This window comes from Lolium perenne, chromosome 3, assembly GCF_019359855.2.
Source record: "Lolium perenne isolate Kyuss_39 chromosome 3, Kyuss_2.0, whole genome shotgun sequence".
NCBI lineage: Eukaryota > Viridiplantae > Streptophyta > Magnoliopsida > Poales > Poaceae > Lolium > Lolium perenne.
In genome coordinates, this window is record NC_067246.2 from 183,186,116 (window position 1) to 183,207,072 (window position 20,957).

Genomic DNA, 20,957 nt, shown 5'->3' on the forward strand with positions numbered 1-20,957 from the left:
ATTTAAATCATCAAATGAAGTCTTATTCCTAATTGTCTTCAAAAATTCACCTTTGTATTTTATTATGATAGAGAATTTTATGCTGATCTATTTTCATATTTTTAATTATTTTTTTAGAGCTTTTAAACATTTCTTATGTAATTTCAAAGTTTCTGTTTTAATTCATTTTGTGAAATGACTATAATGCCCCTGGGCCCACCTGTCAGGGTGGCCCAGCGGGTTAACCCTAACACGAGCCACACTTGGGCTCGGTCGGCCCACTCGCCCCTTTCTTCCTCGTGCAGAAACCCTAACCCCTCTCTCTGTGGCTCTCGCGACGCCGTTGTCGCCTCGCCGTCGCCCAATTAATCCGGCCAACTCCGGCGGTCGCCGCCGGCGAGATCAAGTGGATCTGATCCGCCTTTCAATGGTGGACACAGTGGTCCGCGTCGATCTGACGCTGGCGTCCTTGTTCGGTCGCCCTCGTCGCCTCTGCTCGCCTGCTGTGGGGATCCATGGCGATCTCCTCGCCGCCGATGCTCTCGGTCTTTGGGGCGGTCTTTGGGGCGCTTCGCGCTCGGCGGCGTCGGGCCGAGGCACGGTTTACGCTGCCGTGGTGGCCCGTTCCGCAGTGCCGCCGTGGCACGCTATGGTGATCCGCTCCGTGTACGTGCGCCGCCATCCTCTTCCTTCTTCCTTCTCTACCGCTAGTTCATCCTCCTCTCCCCGTTCTTCCGAGCTAGCTCGCCACCGCCTGCCGTCCCTTGTGCCTATACCGTTCGTGGTCGTGCTCATTGCTGCTGCCTACATGCGCCATGGCTCCTAGCTAATGTGCTTGCTTTACCGCTATGCGTATGTCGCTTGTCTTGTCTTTATCGCCATGCTTCGTGCTTCCTAGCTACTTACGTTCATGGTGATCTCCTCGTGGCCCTCTGTGATTGCTCATGAGCATCTAGTGATGCTCATGGCCTACCGGCTTGCTCCTATTATTTTTACCGTCACTTGGACATATTGTGTGTGCATAATCCTGTCCCTGGCTTGATTATATTGTGCAATTTCTTGCAAATTTGCAAGAACCAGTGCACTTGGGTGCTCTTCAGTGTGCTATCATTCATAGTCTTGCTCACTTGAGCATGCCTGTGGGCTAAACAACACCATCCCTTGATGATGTGCTTCTGTATACAATTATATAACATGTATTTGATTGTCTGCTAGGCCATTATTCCTGTTCTGTGACCAATTAATTTATAGGGTGCATGTGTTGATGCTAGGCTTGGCTCTAGCATGCTCTGCCAAGCTCTGATGATCTTATAATCATCAGATGCTTGGTGACTGGCTGATGTTTCATGCTTATGTTTAGCTGGTGCTCTCCTGGTGTCTGTGTGATGCATACACTTGTGCTAGTGAATGGTAATGCTTGCTCAAGCATCATCTGATGCTTGCAGTGAGCCATTGGTTCACTGGCAAGGAGTTGGTGCTTGGTTACTGGTCTGTTTCATTTATCTGTAATTCCTTGCTTGGCTAAATAGATAAATGATGTGAGCTGTTTATCAGTAATGATCATCTTAATATTAATAAGATTGAGCTAGAGGGATGCCAACATCTATTGGGAACCCTAGCTCCTTTTTGAACCCATCTGGGTGATGATGTTTGTGCATGGCTTCTCTGTGGGATTTGGTGAAGTGGTTGAGGTGGCCCTGACAGCAAATCTTTGCTGTTAGGGTAGCTCCCACCTTTGTTGGCTGGCTGTGATTTGGTGAATATCTCACTGGAAGAAACCATCACTACAAGAGATTTGATTTACTGTGACAAGCTCAAAACGTCATGCAATAGCAATAAACGTCACGGAAGACCCCTCTGTGACGTTGTTTGAGCGTCACAGGCCTCGTCACGGAATCCCCGTCACAGATTACTCCCTAGTGACGCGGCACGCCAGAAAACGTCACGGAGTATGGATGACATCATGTGTGATGTCATCACATAGAAGATCATCCCATTTCTAGGAAACGTCACGGATTAGGATGTGAATGACGTCATGTCTGATGTCATTTTCATTAATTTAGAAAAATAATCCTGGTATTTTTCCATTTTTTATTTTTCCCAAAAATATATATTTATTTCGTGTGTAATTTTCAAGAAATAATATTTATTTCTTTAATTGTTACTTAAATAATTTATAGAATTAATATACATTAGATTGTGAATCAAAACTAATTTTGAATACATATACTTAATTGGCATTGAAATCACTATATATATCTAACTCACGACCAAATATCATCTCATATCCAAATACCATTTTACATAACTAAATAAGTTCTTAGGTTGCACTATAAATTTGTCATAACTACGGACGAGCAACTAAGTTCATGCTAGAATAGCACCACCATGCATCCATGCACCATCAAGTATGGTGTCTAATTCTGCGTTGCATGTTTCTGTAAGAGGAAGCTAATAAGACTGTCATGTTCTTCTTGCTTTTTTTCATATGTTTTATTCTTTTCTTCTTGGCTCTTCTTCATTGCCGCTAATTCTTCTTGTTGTTTCCTTTGCATCTCTTCTAGTGCAGCCTCTTGCATTTGACCTCTCTCGGTTAAATGTTGCCGGTACATTGCATTTGCCTCTGTTGCTTCTCTCTTATGTTGTTCAACCTTTTCTTCTAACTCTCGAATACGTTCTTCAGAATCCGATGTCCTAAACGTCTCAGATCTTGATTGGTACCCCATGGTTGAAAGGAAGGTGCTTGAGGAGTTGTGCTCCTTTGGAACTTCAGCCACAATATGTGTACCATACACCAGGTGCTCATCTTCTTGTTGTGTTTCACTCCTTCTCTTTTCCATGTTATTCTGCAGAAGAGAAGCATTGTTGCTTAGGTTACATAAAGGTTATATGTTCAATTAAACTTGCAAAAGCATAGTATAAGATCCATAAGCATGTACAAAATATATAATTTCCTTTCATGAAGCAAACAACCAACAACAGCAACAAGTCATCAAGTAGCCAGTAGCACATAAACAACAAAGATTGCAGAAATCAGCGGCACAACAAGCAGCCAGCGACATAGCAAACATCCAGCAGCACATAAACAGTCAGGCGCACATCAAATAGCCAGCAGCACAGCAAGCAGCCAACAACATCTCAAGCAACAATAAATACAACCAGCAACAACTGTTATTCAAGTAACCAAAAATAGATAGAAATCTCACATAAGCTTCAAGGGCAGAGGCGCTCATGCATCCCGTCTTTCTATTGGTATTGGTCTCTTTGAAAAACTCAATGGGACTAGGGTCCTCATTGCTGTACTTGTCTTTTTTCTACAAGATGTAGAAATTCATATAATTAGTATTCCAAATATGAAAGTTACCAAAATGTGCAGCCAACTATAGAAAATATAGTGAAGAAAATGGGCAGGATACTTACAAGTTGGTGGAAATGAGAAGGATAAGACCTAGAGCCTGTAGTTTGGTGATGCTTGACAGCTTCTCGGTTCTCCTTGTTCTTCACACAGATTTTCTATATGAAGCAAATGAATATTAGTATTACAAGTAGTAACAGAATATATGTTTAAACAATAAACATGCTATTACTACAAGGATGAAGAATGTAGATATACATGACGGACCAGTAAAGGGATGCATGCATGGCTTCAGATATGCTTAACAATTGTGACATTGGTATTGCTGAAATCCTAACAGGGGTACCTACAAGCAGGACCAGGAAATGGTACAGCGCATTTCCCATGCCTTATGCCGATGCTAACGTGTGGGTAATTCCTAGCTCTTCTGCAGCATCGCATTCCATAAAAGAGTCCAAAAATGAGATTGCAATTTGTAACAACTTTTTAATGTCTCTTTCTAAATTACCTTATTCAAAACTATGTATCTCATTTTGTAAGAAAATGTGCATCTGGAATACAATGCTCCAACAAATAATTTGTTAAACATACATTGAAGTTGTGACCTGATGTAGGTCAAATCTACAAGCACCGAGGCAAAATAATAGGAAAAAACCAGCAACGTATTGGTTAGATGTAGATGGAAAAATAGTAATCTGCGGTAATACTTTATCAATGAAAAATGCATGTGCCTCTCTACATTAGCGTAAGGCAACTACACTTTCCAAGGTTTAAACTTTGACACATAATTTTCAACAGTATATTGATCAGAATTGTACTTCTATTCCTGAGATTTTTTCACCAATCGAACATTACTAGAGTGCCCACACAGATTCAGTAGGTACAAACCTTGTTTTCTTCATCTGACCATTTGTTCAGTTGACTAGCTATGTTTCGTATGTTTGCAAGATGCCCTGCCTCTTCAGCCTTGCGCTTCTCAATCCTTGCCAACCTGTTTCTCTCATACTCCGGAGTTGCGGGCATGATTGTACTACCTTGGCGAAGAAGGATATGATGAACCATTAGAATTTTTTTTTAACATATAATGGCAAGATTTAGAAAAGCAATGACCATAAGCATACAGTAAGTTATTTAACAAAGGCGTACATGTCTACCTAACCCTCCTAGCAATAGCTTGACTTACTTTATGTCTTTAATGAGGAAAAGCATGTAAACATAGCATCACCTCAAAAGCATTTAGTTTGAGGACATATTGTAGTAGTTTGAGCACACATGTTTATATGACAACATGCTTGTCTGTGTGTATATTTAAAAAAATGTTTAACCAAACTTCTTAAAATACAGAGATCATGCAACTGTAGCTTAAGCTTTCAATTAAAATAGGAGCTACTCCCTGTACAAGAAAACACTGTAGGTAATCCAATAAAAGTCATGTTGAGATTCAGTAATATCATCATGGCTGTTATGTTGTCAACTAGTACTAACTAATGATATATCATCATGGCTGAATTTACTCATTAGAAAAATATCTCTTCCACACTAGATCTTCTTGTAATAGATGCTATTAATAAGGTTGAGTATATATGTATATATTGATTGATGAGAGAAGCATACACAATATTGTTTTTCTAATTCAATAAACTTCACTAAATTCAGTAAAAGAAATATGTACCCAGAATAGAATACCTTATTTATTTTTGGAAAGGAACGCCATGTATCCCATTACTAGTACATGCCGGCTGAATTCGCAAGATACAACGTCTATTACAAATTTTGTGAAATAGCCAAACCAGGATTCACATGTACCCATCCCCTCATACCAACACCATGCGCAGCTAAACTGTGTTCTGCCATATTAAGACCTTTGACAAACAACAAGTTTTGTAGCGTCAAAACAATTTTCTTCCGCTGAAGTTTAATTTTCTGGAACAGAGTACCTAGTGCTTTTAGTGGATGGATTAACTACCATGGAGGTATATCTGATTTGGAATACTATAAACCAGTAGCATTGCTAGCTAGCCTCCATGGCTTTTGTCAACACATGAAACTAATCTACGACATATAGGTATCGGAACACAACCGGCAAGGGGAGAGGAAAAAGTAACACACCAGTCAGTCGGAGTGCATGCGTTATCGTGATTGCGGACATACCAGCACTCGTCGGAGGGAATAGGGAAGTGCCACACAAGAAGACATCGGGGCTGAGGCCGGCGGATCCGATCCCGTCGGCGAGGAGGGCAGTGGCGTTCGAGCGGGCTGGGGCACAGAGGAGAAGGTCGCGGGCGAGGCCGGCGGTGGAACCTGCAGATGGGGAGGGCAGCGCCGTTCGACTTGCTGGGGCGGACGGATCGGAGGACGCCTCCGATTGATCTGATGCTTGGAGAGAATTGGGGGAGAGGACCAGGAGAATAGGGGAAGTGGGTGCTGCCTCCACGCACGATTAGATATAGGTTGGAAAATTTTCAACTACGTGAGACGTCGGAACATAGATATAATCGACGGAAATAAAAGAAGTGGAGGGAAAATAGACTTTTTGGTGGGAAAATTGGAGGGAGTCGACTTTCTGTGGAGGGAAAAATATTTTTCCTTTATACACATTTAATTTTTATATATTGTGCGACAAATATCTTGGAATTTTTGAAAAAGCCAAAACGTTTTGCAACGGGTCTATTCAAGCCCTAGGAGTCACGTGTAAAACCGAAACAAAAGTAGATTTAAATGTGCCAGAAGGAGGCAAAGGGGTATGGCTTTTGTGCTGAACAATATAAGGTGCATGGCTATTTAGATAGGCTGCTAGCTAGGATAAAATTAGGTTCAGTCAATGAGACATAAAAAAAATAATGATTCAAATGCTACCTTCTACTACTACATAAATACTCCAAGTTCAGTCACCAAGATGAATTCCCCAGAATCAAATCAATCTATGATGTGAACTTCGGAACAGTGACGACACGTACCGGACCGGCAGCCGCGACCAATAGTGACAATCACTTGTGATGCAGGGAATAGGGAGCCATCTTCTAGGGCAACGGCACGACGTCACCGATGATCGTGGAGAGGAAGCAGGTCGCGGAGGAGGCGAGCAGGGCGCAGGAGCCTATCCTGGCTAGTAGGAGGCGCCGTTGCACGGGCGCGAGCGGGAGGAGTGGGGCCACGCGGATGCGGGCGCACGACCGGCAAGCACAGGGCAACACGGGCGTGTGCGAGGAGGAGATGAAACCCACAGTAAGACCTAGTTTTTTCTTTTGCAAAACAGATAAGGCCTCGAGTTCTTATATTAGAACTCTCAATCGTAAAGGTCCGTGTAAGATGGTTCAATTCTCGCTTTCCTAGATTATAGGATTTATTAATTGCTAGCTCGCCTTTATCTTCCGTAATGTTTCTGTGACCCATCCACACTCGTCATAGAAGCTATCGAGGTCGTCATAGAATGTGCTAATATGTGACGTTGATTTCACGGCCGTCACGGATTTTGCGAATCCATGACGCGATGAGTAAAACGTCACATATTATGATATTTCGTGACGTTACGGACCACCGTCATGAGGATTTTCGTCACAGTATATCAAATCTCTTGTAGTGCATGTTGGTTTTCCAGTATCTTTGCTGTTGACAACAAAAATAGACATGATCTGTCTAATATCTGATGGCTTGCTTGGCTTTAGGTGCTAGATGATTTTGAATGGCTAGTTAGGGATTAATCCAGGTTGGATTTCTCTGTTATGTCATCTTGTTGACATGCCAATGTTCCCCTTGGAAATCTCCCACTGTCTGTTCTCTAGTTTGCTTGCACCAAAAGGCTTAGTAGCCAGATGATGATACAAACTAGTTCTCACACCCTTTTGCTTGTGTGTGCTTGATGCATATGCTTATTTATGAACAAAACCATCTGGTTTGTTCATGATGATTTGTATACCTCACTCCAGCTCCTAGAAATATTGTTGGTGTAGAGGGTTTGCTTCTGTGATGATCTTTTGCTTGCCCTGCTCCTCCTAGCAAGCTTGTGGTCTTGGTTTAATTTCTGGTGATTGTGGAGTGGATGAAACAGCTTTAGCTGTTCATCTGTTCTTGGTGTTCTTGAGCTATTCTTGCTGTTCTTGGTGGCTTACCACTGCTGCCTGTCGATGGATGAAGCAAATGACTAGGGTTTTGGCTGGGAAAAGCTTATATGTGGCCAGCCATTGCATCCCTGGTCGACAGCTCCACCTTTCCCTTTGGGTGACTCACTGTGTGTGTGTGCTGCATGCACACAGCCCTGTGAGCAGGCTGTGTGTGTGTGTAGACAGGTGCTGTGCACTTGGACATGGAACTTGACTGTGGCATGGATCAGCTCGGCCACTTTGGTCCTATCTGCTTATTTCATATTTTCATTTGATTTCTAACCTGCCAAGTGGCTATGCCACTTGGCATAACTTTTATTTGTTGTGATTATGTGCAGGGATCAACAATTGATCAAGATGAATATGGAGGTCATCAAGTCCAAGATCAAGTGAAGATGATCTTGTAGTATTTAGGATAGGATCCATCCTTGTACTTTTCTTTTTATTTTCTTTTCTAATTTTTTTCCAATTCTTGTAAAGTGTTGTATATTCCTTTTTCTAATTATGGATATTGTAAATGACATTGTATTTTGTGTGTATATCAATAAAGCTCCCATTTTCCTTAATGAGCTTTATATAATTGTTGTATTATTTATATTCTTGATTACTTTTAATTATTTATTGAATTATCTTAAGTTTGAATGATGTGGTATCAATTTGATGTTTGAATATGAAATTCAAATTCAAATTTGGTTTGAATTCAATCATGCAACTTAATTGAGAATTCAATCATGCAACTTAAGATTGTGATGCATCATCTCTTCTCTCTTCTCAAAACCCTAATCTAGCTAAGTAGGAACAAGTTCATAGCTCTCTCGAAACCCTAATCCTGTAAAGTGTCGAGAGAGAAACCTGTCCCCCTTCGATGCAGTTTTTGTTTAAAAGCGCGAAATTTCCCCGTAAATTACAATGCAATGCACATCCCTTTCTAAAATCTACCCCTCGATCGTCTCTAAACCTGGGACATTACAAAAGTACTCGACGATTATGAAACTAGGGTTTGAGAAACAATGATTCGATCCTCTCTGCGTCCCTCGACTCCCCCTTATATAGGAGGCGGAGCCGAGGGAGTCGTGTCGTACAAGTTACAGAGTCTGGGAAGGTTTCTAACTCATCCCGCAAGATTACAAATAACACTTCCTATTACAACTCTAGCTTTCCTTAATAATATCTTGGGCTTCCGAATCTTCTTATTCTTCGGGTAGTGGGCCTTCAGTAAACCCTGGGTACTATCTTCGGCAGGCCCATTTGGGATGCCTATGTCAGTAGCCCCCGAGATTTTGCTTGAATCGTAGAGTCAGGGAAAATCTCCACTGTTTATTTTTATTCGACAACTTTAACTTTTCTATATTTATTCACATAAACTTCTATATTGTGCAGGGATAATGGTAGTTGGGGCTAGTTCATCTGACGGATCAGGTACTAGTAAACTGCTCTAGTGGCAATCCGCAAAAACCTACTTCAAGATCACGTCCCTGGACATGATCTCGGGATACTGGTGTAAACTTCGACAGGTGCCGCTTAAGGTCTTACCATTCTGTCGAGTCCCAGTAAAATTTATCGGGTACCTAACGCGTCCGTTAGGATTTTTCTTCGTATCTGTTGATATGGATAAAAGTAGCAAACCGACGTCAGAGACGGCGCCACGCCACACAGAACGGATCTGGGGTCTTACCTTCGCAAATTTGCGGCATTCAGAAATTGATCGCAACTTTGGCGTTCTGAGAATATATTGTCGAGTGCTTATTCGGCTGTTGGAATGGAACATTTTATTGAGTCAAAGATGACTTATACTGCTCTCCCGATGGGAGTATATGCAGAGTTATTTATAACTCGAAATATACTCTTTTGGTCTGATATCTTTTTTCATGATTTCATCGGGCACGCGAACAGCGTTCCCGATGGGAGTAGCCCCCGAGGCTACAGCCAGGACTTGTGCTTGGTTGTAGGCTCCACGCCTTATGCCGCTATATTTTTTCCTCTCCCGAAGTTTTACAATTGCTCGGGTGCGCGAACAGCGCTCCCGATGGGAGTAGCCCCCGAGGCTATGAACAAATATTTGTATTTGGTCATAGGCTCACGCCACTTCTTTCTTGTCTTTCTTTTTCTTTTTTCCAAAGTAGCCCCCGAGCATTTGATCAAAAACTTGTATTTGATCAAAGGCTCAGCATTATTTTTCCATGTCGCCTTTTATGAAGAAGTTGAGGCAAATTTTTCCTTCTGCCAAGGTGACGTTATTGCTGACGATAGCCACGATTGCCAGTCAAAAATCGCGAGAAGTCTTCTCCCACTGCTGTGCGGGCCCAATTTATCCACTATCTTGACACGTCGTGCAAGTGGGGGACACACGTCCTCCGCTTTTTCTGGCGCACGTACCGTAACTTCTCCAATGTTAAAATACTTTTTTACCCCTGCTTCCACGTGGTTATCATCTGCCACGCATTTTTTCCATCCAACGGTCCGCCGCTTCGCCGCACCTCTATATAAGATCTCCTTCTTCCACCTCGAGCACTTCCGCTCACGCCGCACCTCTGCTCTCCTCTGCAAAACCTCCTCCTGTGCTCCTCAATCCCCTAAGCTCATCTTCTCGAAGCTGTATTCCTGCGCCATTGTTGATGCCACCGCGTCGTTTGACCAGGCACAGCACGCCGGAATCGTCAATGGCCGCCGTGGATCTGGGAACCGCGGAGTGGGAAAGGTCCAAGATTTCCACCCAGGACATCAATTTGCTGAAGAAGCTGGGGATCAGCAAGAAGCCCAACGCGCTGAGCTTCCCTAGCGAGGAAAGCTACCCAACCCCTCCAATGGGGTATCGGGTAAGTTTTGTCAACCACCTCATCCACGGTCTTTCCGCCCCCATTCATCCTTTTCTCCGCGGACTACTCTTTATTTACGGTCTGCAACTTCACCACCTCACGCCCAATTCCATCCTTCATATCTCCATTTTCATCACCCTCTGCGAGGCCTTCCTTGGCGTCCAGCCTAACTGGGCGCTATGGAAGCGCATTTTCTTTTGTCGCCGTAATGGCTCTCCCAACATCGCCTATAATATAGGCGGCGTTGTTATTTCCGTTCGCCCCACCGTCGATTACTTCGACGTTTAAACTTCCTGACTCAGTCCAGGGGTGGCGCAAGAAGTGGTTGTACATTCAGGAAGAAAACCATGGATGTGCTGAAGATAACATTCCTCCCTTCGATGGTGCCGAAAAAATCCTTCGCCGCCGCTCCTGGGACGCAGAGGCTACCGAAGAAGAAAAAATAGCGACAGAAGCCCTGATGACTCGCATCCATGAGTTGCAAAATACTCGCGGCAAAGAGTTGTCAGGTATCCAAATCACAGCATATTTTCTTAGGACTAGAGTGCAGCCGCTTCAGGCTCGCAAATACCCTCTCTGGAAATTTGCTGGCGATAAGGACGCAGATCGGTTGTCAGCGGATTTAGAGGTCAAGGACTTAGAAAAGCTTGTCCGAAAAATCTCGTCTCTCAGCAAAAAAGATCCTGTCCCTTCTTCTTGCCGTGTAAAACCATTCAGCGCCGCCAATCCACTTCCCAAGGTAACCTTTGTCGATTGATTTGTTATTGCTTTGCTATATTTTTTGTAACTCCTTTTCTAATATCTTCTCCTGTTTTTTTTACAGAACCATCCAAATCTTGTCTCGCTTCCTCCTCTTCCTGAAGGTGGAGAAGTCGAGGAAAGGGCCGTTGTCACTGATGATAACCAAGAGGCCCCCTCTTTTGTGAATGAACCCGTGGATTCTCTAAAATCCGCGGGATCTTCTGAAAAGGATGCTGCCTCCGAAGGCACTGCGTCAGCGCAATCTCCTCCTCCTGCTGTTTCTCCAAGGAACAAAAGGAAGAGGAATGATGTCGACGATTCCGGCACCTCCAAAGCCGAAGAAGTTGGTCCTTCACGTCAGAAGGCAACTTATGATCCATATCTTGAATCCCTCATCAGCTCGTAAGTCATTTTTATTTCCCCTTATTTTTGTACTCGATTTTTTTTTGTCTATCTTGCTTTTTATGCTGTCGATTTTTAATCGCAGTGATGATGAGGAAGAAGTACCAACTCTTGATGTGGCTGCTCGAACGAGCACGTCACATACTTTAATTGTTTCGGAGACGACAGTTGAGGGAGAAGAATCCTCGCCTCCTCAACAAAACGTTGGCGCCACCACTCCTCCTTCAAGCCCTCTTGTTCCTTCACCAAAAAGGACAAGGGTTGAAACAATCCCGGAGCCTACCCTTCAATTGGGTAGCTCCTCCAATTCTCTCTTGGATGATGTAAGTTCTTGGTTTTCTTGTCATTATCTATATTTCCTCTGTTTGCTTTTTCATGCCTTCATATTTTTCCCATACTGACGTTTTCTTTCTTTGTTCTTCTTTGGTAGCCTATGATCAAAGAGCTTGTTCGCATCGGTGCCCAATTCATTGGGTACCGTGAGTATGCCAGCAAGACTGAAGGTAATAACTTTTTTGCTGGCCCTTGTTTATAGCTCCTTGCTCCTATTTTGTCGCAATTTTAGTGATTCTTTACTATTTTGGCAGAGAAACTTGCAGAAGCCAACAAGCTTGTCGACACTCTTGCTCAGAAACTGGAGCAAAGTGAAACGGCTCGCAAGAAAGCTGAACTTGACGCTGGCCAAGCTAAAGCAGAAGCTGAGAAGGCTAAGGCAAAAGCTGCTAGTGTCGACGATCTGCAAAAGAAGCTTGATGATGCCGAAACTGCTTTAAACGAGCACAAGGCCGCACAGGCTACTCGTGAACAGGCGATCATTAAGCGCTTGAACACGCAGAATCGACGCTTCCTTGGTAACTTTGTCAATCCCCTCTATCTTTTTTAGGCTTGCTTTTCCTTGCTTGTTGTCGACCAACATATATTTTTTGTGGCAGGTAAAACAAACCAAGAATTTGATCTAGAAAATCCCACCAATGATCCTCTCCTTGACGCACTCTCTTATCTGGAGTTTCATGGAACCGAAGTTCGCGAGGGCATGGCGCATGCTGACGCAGGATTATCAAGGCTGTTCCCCTACTTCTTCCTGAAGAAAGAGGAGCCCAAGACTTTCCTTGCCCTTGCCAAGGACTTCAATCCACCGGAGGATCTTGGACTGAAGATGCGCCAGGAGAACATGAAGATCGCTGTCGAGAACACCGTTGCCTTGGTTGCTGACAGCCAACAACCTGTTGACTAGATGAAAGTTGGCGACACCGAGCAGATAGAACAAACAAAATGGCGGTCGTTGATCAAGGCGGCGAAGCCCAACACGAAGAAAATCCTGGCCTATCTCGGGATCAAGCCATCTGCAACTCCTAGCTCATCAAGGCCGGAGGTCTAGTTGAATGCCTCTTCTTTTGCTTGCTCTGTTTTTTTTGTTATTGTCGCCATATTAGCTTTGGCGACAATTATCTTAGATCAATGAACTTTCTTCTGTAATATCCATGTATATTTCCTGAAGATCAATGAAATTCTATCTTGCACTATCATTGATCCTGAGACTTTCTTTTCCAGTTAATATTCGATAATTACTCCGCCGACCCTTGTTCTGCCGATACTTCGCCTGCTTCTTCCTTCTCGAAGAAAATGCTAGTTGATAATAACCTCATCGAAGGTTCTGCAAGCAGACATTTGTCGCAAGATTTGCAAGAACTTCGACAACAACTTCAATCCATGAAAAAGCAAACTCTGGCAATGATGGAACAATCTCGAAAAGCATCTGAAAGAGAGAAAATTGCTCTCCAACAAGCCAAAGAGGCCCTAGCTGCCAAGGATGCTGCTGTGTCGGAAGCTGAAAAGGCCACTGCTCGAGAAAATAGCATGCTCGAGCTAATGTCTGAAGCTAGCACGGATATGCTAGGTATGTTTTTCCAACCTCATACTGCTTCTTTCTTGGTTTACTGTGCCTCCCCTTAAATTTCTTGCCTTGTCGCTTAATAGGCTCTGTTCTTGACGCTGCCGCTGAAGATGAAAGAGTGAATGTCAGAACAAATCTCCTTGTCAATCTTTCTCTTAACCATGGCTGTCTGTTTTGGGCCACCCCTGAACGGACCCAGCAAATTGTTAGGTTCCAAGATCGCGCTTGCCAGGTGCGCGAATTTCTCAATTTTTGCTCGAGAACCTTAACCCTTGTATACAAGACTTTATTTCCTCGAGATGAGGCTCCAAAAACTCTTCCTGGACTACTGGAGAAATTCAGAGATGCCCCTCGCATTCATAATTTTGTGCGAGCTCAATTGACTGCTGGAGCAAGGTTCTCCATGATTATGATAAACATCTGCCATCCCAAGTTGGACCTGACGAAGATTGTTGCTGATTGCTTGGCCTAGAAATCGCGGCGAAAGAATGATATTGACACAATCAATGAGATGGTGACTCCTGTGGCCGAGTCGATGATGGACGAACTTCTTCGGATGGATTCAGAATTCTTCGTCAAGGGAACCTATGCTGAACACAAAACAACCAGAGGTTTATCCATAGATAGTATCCTAGGCCTTGATTGAGCTGTACTATATTGCGAGAAATTATGTCTGTATTGTTTTGATCTCTTTTTGTTCCGAAGAAATTTGTTTATATTGTAAAGTGACCTATATTGTTGGAGCCCCCGAGCCTCTGGCTTGGGTTTATATTGTTTTGCTATCTCGAACATTTTTTCTCTTGTCGTAAGAAGATATATTTATTTTTCCCTCGATGGGTTACAAGCCCCCGAGTGTCTTGGTGTCGAAGTTCTATATTTTTCTTGCGAGGTTTTCAGACCAAAGCAATAATATTTTGACGAGTATACTATATTTATAATTATTAGCTTCCGATGTTTATATTTGGCGAGGTATTATTGTACCAAGGCAAAATATTTCTGTAAGTCTAGTTTATCTATATTGTATGTATTTTGTAACTTGAAGGCGTTGAGCCCCCGAGCGTGTCGAGGAATAAGAAGTATATCTCCACTATCTTTATTATATTGCAGCACCGCGAGCCCGCCTCATTAAAAACCTTTCCGGCCCCACTCGGTGCCCCGAAAAGGAAAAGAGTGCGTCTGAAAACTCGCGGGCGTTTCAGTACATTGTATTTTTACAAAGGAGGACTATATTTTGACTCTAGGCGTAGAACCGCCTGAGCTGCGCCACGTTCCAGGGGTTTTTCTCGGGAGCCCCCGTCTTCTTGTCCTTGATCCTGTATGCTCCTCCGTCGATGACTTCCGTGACGACGTAAGGGCCTAGCCATGGTGATTCGAGCTTTTCAGTACTTTTTTGATTTAACCGTAAGACCAAATCTCCGACCTGGAAAGATCTTGGCCTTAACCGTCGACTGTGGTAATTTTTGAGGTCCTGCTGGTACATGGTGACTCGTGAAAGTACTTCGTCTCGAGCTTCATCGAGTGCATCCATATCATCCTCCCGAGCTTTTCGTGATGTTTCTTCATCATACTCTGTTACTCTTGGAGAATCATGCTATATTTCAATTGGTAATACTGCTTCGGCTCCGTGGACGAGAAAAAACGGAGTTTCTTGTGTCGCCGTATTTGGTGTTGTTCGGATGCTCCACAAAACACTTGGCAATTCCTCTGGCCAGGTATGTCGAGCTTTTTCAAGCGGTCCTAACAGGCGTTTTTTGATGCCGTTGCAGATGATACCATTGGCTTTCTCGACTTGGCCATTGGTTTGCGGGTGCCCAACTGACGCAAAGTGCAATTTAATGCCTACTTCTGCTCAGTACTCCTTGAATTCCTTGGACGTAAAGTTTGTACCGTTATCTGTGACAATGCTATGAGGCACTCCAAACCGAAAAACGAGGCCTTTTACAAACTTTATTGCCGACGCTGCATCTGGTGAATTTATTGGCTTCGCTTCTACCCACTTGGTGAATTTGTCGACAGCGACCAGCAGGTACTCATAATCCTCCTGGCGAAGCTTTGTGCAACTTGCCCACCATATCAAGTCCCCATTGGGCAAAGGGCCATGACAATGGTATTGGCATCAGTTCTGCCGCCGGAGAGTGAGGTTTTGCGGCAAATCTTTGGCATGCGTCGCAGGTTCGTACTATTTCCTTGCCATCCTCAATTGCTGTCAACCAATAGAATCCTGCCCGAAAAACCTTGGCTGCAATAGCTCGACTACTCGCGTGGTGGCCACATATTCCTTCGTGTACATCCTTCAGAATTATTCTTCCTTCTTCGGGTGTGACGCACCTTTGCAAGACGCCTGAAATACTTCGCTTGTACAATTCTCCTTTGACCACTGTGAAAGCTTTAGATCGTCGAATAACTCGCCTTGCCTCAACTGGATCGTCGGGTATTTCTTTCCTGAGGATATACGATTGTACGCTTGCATCCAAGGAACTTCCACCATCATCACAAGCTCTTGGTCCTCTTCATCCTCCATGGCTTCCTTGAGGGGCGCCGAAGTTTTTTCGTCTTTTGCTTTTTTCTGTACTTTTTTCGGCTTCGTGGATCTCTCCGCTATTTCTTCCCAAAATACACCTGGTGGGATTGGAAGGCACTGCGACCCGATGTTTGCGAGAACGTCGGCTTCATCATTGCTCAATCTACTGATGTGATTTACCTCGCATCCATCAAACAGCTTCTCGATCTCATTGTACACCTCTTTGTATGCTATCATGCTATCATTGACTGCATCACATTGGTTCATAACTTGGTGAGCCACCAATTGTGAGTCGCCAAAGATTTTTAGTCGAGTTGCACCGCAAGCTTTCGCCATCTTCATCCCGTGTATGAGGGCTTCATATTCTGCTTCATTGTTGGATGCGTTAGGGAACGTCATCCGGAGGACATATTTTAACTTGTCGCCTTCAGGTGATATAAGTATCACTCCTGCGCCAGCTCCTTCTACTCTCTTGGACCCATCAAAGTTCATGGTCCAAGTTCTCGACAAATCTGGAGGTCCCGTGTTTTGCAGCTCCATCCACTCTGCAATAAAATCTGGCAAAACTTGCGACTTGATTGCCTTTCTTTTTTTCATACGTGATGTCCCGAGGGGAAAGTTCTATTCCCCAAAGGGAGACACGTCCTGTAGCTTCTGGATTGTTCAGTATATGTGAAAGAGGTGCTTCATTGACTACTATTATCGGGTGTGCCGAAAAATAGTGGCGCAACTTTCTTGCCGTTGTGAGTACTCCATATGCTAGTTTCTGGTACTGCGGGTACCGCTGTTTGGAAGGCGATAAAACTTCACTGATGAAATATACCGGCCTCTGCACTCCATGGAGTTTTCCTTCTTCTTCTCTTTTGACAACTAGCACTGTGCTAACCACTTGGGGTGTGGCTGCAATGTACAGCAGGAGAGGTTCCTTTTCCTTCGGCGCCACCAAGATTGGTGGTGTCGAGATTGTGCGTTTCAAATCCTCAAAAGCTCTATCGGCTTCTTCGTTCCACTGGAATTTCTCCCCTTGCTTTATCAAAGCGTAGAACGGTAACGCCTTTTCTCCCAGCCTGGCGATGAATCTGCTCAAAGCTGCGACTCGCCCAGTTAGTTGCTGTATTTCTTTCAACTTTGTTGGCTTCCTCATTGTTACGATAGCTTGTATTTTGTCGGGATTTGCTTCAATCCCTCTTGCTGAAACTAGAAAACCAAGAAGTTCTCCTGCTGGGACGCCGAAGGAGCACTTCGTCGGGTTCAGCTTGAGGCAGAATTTGTCGAGGTTGTCAAAGGTTTCCTTGAGATCCTCGATCAGTGTCGCCCCCTTTTTTGATGTTATGACGACATCGTCTATGTATACTTGCACGTTTTTTCCAATCTGTGTCGCCAAATACTTCTGCATCATCCTCTGATATGTTGCTCCCGCGTTTTTCAGACCAAAGGGCATTGTTCTGTAGCAAAACACGCCGTAAGGTGTGATGAACGCTGTTTTTACTTCATCTTCTTCTTTTAATCTGATCTGGTTATAACCAGAATATGCGTCCAGGAAGGAAAGACGTTCACATCCTGCCGTGGAGTCGATAATTTGGTCGATCCTCGGGAGGGGAAAGTGATCCTTTGGACAATGTTTATTGAGACACGTAAAGTCGACGCACATGCGAAGGACCTTAGTGTTTTTCTTCGGCACCAACACTGGATTAGCTACCCATGTGGCCTCTGTATGCAGCTCCTTGATAAAACCAGCTTCTCTTAGTCGATCAATTTCTGATAGCATAGCCTTGCGGTTTGGTTCCGAAAAACGTCGCAAAGGTTGTTTGATTGGTCTCGCTAGTGGATCCAAGTTTAGGTGGTGCTCGGCAAGTTCCCTGGGTACTCCTGGCATGTCAGCTGGACACCATGCGAAGATTTTCCAGTTCTCACGGAGGAACTTGACGAGCGCGCTTTCCTATGCGAGGTCCATGTCGTTTGCGATGGACGTCGTCTTTTTCGGGTCTGTCGGGTGAATCTGCACCTCCTTAGAATTTTTCTCAGTATTGAAAGTTGATTCTTTATTTGGCCTTCCAATGTCTGGCAGCACGTCGTAGTCAGTCATACTCCTTGACGCCAAATACTCAGCTTGCATCCCGAAAGTTTCTGATATCCGATGAAAATCCTTGTCAAATTTATCGGCTAAAGCAAAGCTTCCTTTGACTGTGATTGGTCCCTTAGGTCCAGGCATCCTCCACAGCAGGTACGTGTAATGTGGTACCGCCATAAATCTAGCATATGCTGGTCGTCCCAACAGAGCGTGGTACTGTGACGGAAAATCTACGACTTCAAACTCCAACTTCTCAATTCTGTAATTTTCTCGAGTCCCAAACTGCACGTCAAGATTGATCTTCCCCAGCGGATAACTTGGCTTCTCCGGTGTGATACCATGGAACCTCGTGTCCGTTGGTTTCAGGTTTGCTAGGGATATATTCATCTTCCTTAGTGTATATGCATACATAAGGTTTAAGCTGCTGCCGCCATCTATGAACACGCGAGAGACGTCGAACCCTGCGATGACTGCTGGTAGGATAAGTGCTGACTGCCCTGGTCGAGGAACTTGTTGTGGATGATCTGCTATGGTGAAGCCAATATCTTGCCCTGACCAATTAAGGTACTCAACTGTTGGTGGAGGCATTTTTTTCTGCCATGAACACTTGCCGCGAAATTACTTTCTGAGCTCTATTGGATGGCCTTCCCTTCTGAATCATCGAGACCGCTCCATTAGAGTTAGGATCAATGTAGGGCGGCGGTGGAGGTGCTGCCGCTATTCTGAGCTGATGTCGATTGTCGTCTGTAATCGCGGGAGGGGGTGGCAAGTGAATCTCACTCCTAGGTTCTCGAGGATTTCTCTGTGCTACCCGAGCATTGGCATGCTCTGCCCACCTTAACATTGCCTGGAAATTACGACAATCTTTCTACAGATGTCCTGACTGTCTTTTTCTGTTGCTGTCGAGGAAAAAATGCATCTGACACGGCCCGTTCATCATCTCTTCGGGAGACACGAAAGGCCTCTGGAACCTTGCCCCACTATTTTGCCTGTTGTTTCGAGGGTCATCTCTATTGTCGCCTCGTTGCTCATTGCTTCTCTGGTAATCATCTCTATTGTTTCCTCCGGTGTTCGCTCGGAAGCCTGCCGAAATTTGACCTGGAGCGTCGTAACTCGGGTACTGCCGAGGAAATCGTCGCCTTGGTTGATAGTTTCGACCGCGATCTTCCTCTGGCGACCTATGCCGTTTGTTGTGAACAGCATCTTCTCCATCTGCCCACCTGTTTGCTATTTCCATTAAAGCAGATACTGTCTTTGGATTGGTCCTCCCCAAATCCTTGACAAAATCTCCACGCCTGATCCCTGCGACAAACGCATCTATCGCTCTCTCGTCGGATATATTTTCTGCCGAATTTTTGATGATGTTCCACCTTTGGATATATTTTCTCATTGGCTCGTCTGGCTTTTGTCGGCACGCTCTCAACTCCTCTAACGACGCAGGTTTCTTGCACGTGGACCGGAAGTTCTTGACGAACATGTCCTCGAAGCTTTCCCAACTGTCGATAGATCCTGGAGGAAGTTTCTTTATCCAAGATCGTGCGGCTCCACTCAAATGCACCTGGATGCTCTGCATAGCTATTGCTCTGGTTCCTCCTGTGAGCTTCACCGTCTCGAGATAATCAACTAGCCAGTCCTCTGGATCTTGAAGGCCGTCGAATTTTTTGAAATTATCAGGTAACTTTAATCCTGAAGGGACTCGAGTTTTTCGCACTCTACTCGTGAAGCACGGCAAGCCGCACATATCTTCGTTGTTTAATTCTGGGGACTGCCGATGTTCCCTCCTGCTTTGTCGCGCTCTGTCGACTCTTGCTTGTGCTGCCGTGTCCCTTGCTCCACTTGGTCCTTCGGGAGCTGCCGCTGCTGCTGCCGCAGGTCGTGGACTATTTTGCCTTGCTGTTCCTTCGGGAGGTGTTGTCACAAACGCCGTTCCCATGGCTCCAACTCCTGCCATTGCCATGTTGTACAGTGCCTCCCTTGGATCTCCTGGGGGTGGTTTGGATGCAAGGATAAAAGCTTGTGTCGCCATATACCCAGCTTCTGGTGTCTTGGGTATGATGTTCCCTCTCGTGTCTATCGACATAAAAGACATGTCGAGGTTTTGCACCAAGTGCTCTCTTTCTCCTTCAGGTACGTTTTGTAACCTTGATCTTGCTCTGTTCCGAGCTTCTTTGTGGCTATCTCCCGAAGTTCTAGATTGTCGACTCAGCTCTGCCCTTCGCCTACTCGATGCAGAGGCTGCCTCCTTTCTTCTGTTTAGCTCGGCTGCCTGTTTTTCCAATTCCCTTGCAGCTCGTGCAAGCCTATATTGATATGCTTGTAATTCTTCCGGAGTGGCTGTGGTAGCCATTGGTTCTGAGCCATCCATAGCTCTTGCGGCTCTGTCCCATGCTGCTTGCGGAAGTCGTACTCTGTCTCGCGGCTGTGGGCCGATATATTTATTGCCTAGACCTCGTCGCAAATTAGAGGGATCAACGTATGGATTTCCCAAATCGTCGAAAGCCTCGGATGTTTCTTCTTGGTCATGGCTTGGCTCTCCGATGACATAAATCTGATGATACTTTGTATTCAGATCTATGTTGGGTTTGGTGACACCATCGTTAAGATTGGCGAAGACCTTGTCCACTGTAGTAGATTTGTCGATGAAGTTGTAGCTGTCGACACTGCTTGAGCCATCGCTTATATATGAGTCCGCAGATGACTAAAACGACATGTCGCTGAAGATCTTGGCAAGTTTTTCTCTCGCCCTGGTGCTGATGAAGCGTGACGACAAAGTTTCTTCCTCTCCTGATTCGGTTGACGATGTATAGCTTGAAAAATCGGAATCGACCGCCGACGATCCCGATGAAATCGGAATTTTGACACGATACGATCTCTCTTTCTCGACGCGAAAGTGAAACCTTCCGAACGTCATCTCCATAGGTTCCTCCAGATACGCATATGCATCCAAACGGGAGGGCGGGTGAGGAACAAAATCGACAAGACCAGTTGCGATCTGTTTACCTCGATCCATTGCGTTGCTTGCGGTTGATGAAGTCGACGATCTTGAACGTGCCATCGAAATCGTATCCTTGACGCCTC

At 44.7% G+C, this 20,957-nt stretch overlaps 1 protein-coding gene across 3 annotated transcripts; it reads right to left on the reverse strand.

Annotated features, from left to right (window-relative positions):
- Positions 1-2,176: 2,176 nt before the first annotated feature.
- LOC127342804 (uncharacterized) lies at positions 2,177-5,795 on the reverse strand. Of its 3 annotated transcripts, none has more exons than XM_051368813.2 (5): positions 5,486-5,795; positions 4,223-4,364; positions 3,400-3,492; positions 3,186-3,293; positions 2,177-2,825 (listed from the first exon to the last, which is right to left on the reverse strand). In XM_051368813.2, exons 2-5 carry the CDS (start codon positions 4,355-4,357, stop codon positions 2,397-2,399), a joined length of 765 nt encoding a protein of 254 aa, XP_051224773.1. In that variant the 5' UTR covers positions 4,358-4,364; positions 5,486-5,795; the 3' UTR covers positions 2,177-2,396. The 3 variants fall into 3 exon arrangements, with proteins under 3 accessions (XP_051224773.1, XP_051224772.1, XP_051224771.1); XM_051368812.2 differs by having other exon boundaries at positions 4,223-4,368; XM_051368811.2 differs by having other exon boundaries at positions 4,223-4,368; positions 5,444-5,795.
- Between the last annotated feature and the right edge of the window lie 15,162 nt (positions 5,796-20,957).

Excerpts from the sequence above, each read along its gene's own strand:
- LOC127342804 (XM_051368811.2), bottom strand. The coding sequence starts at position 5,483 with ATGTCCGCAATCACGATAACGCATGCACTCCGACTGACTG. Across the intron at positions 4,369-5,443 it reads GCATGCACTCCGACTGACTG|GTAGTACAATCATGCCCGCA; the intron begins GTGTGTTACTTT and ends TTCTTCGCCAAG. Across the intron at positions 3,294-3,399 it reads CTTCTCATTTCCACCAACTT|AAAAAAGACAAGTACAGCAA; the intron begins GTAAGTATCCTG and ends TACATCTTGTAG.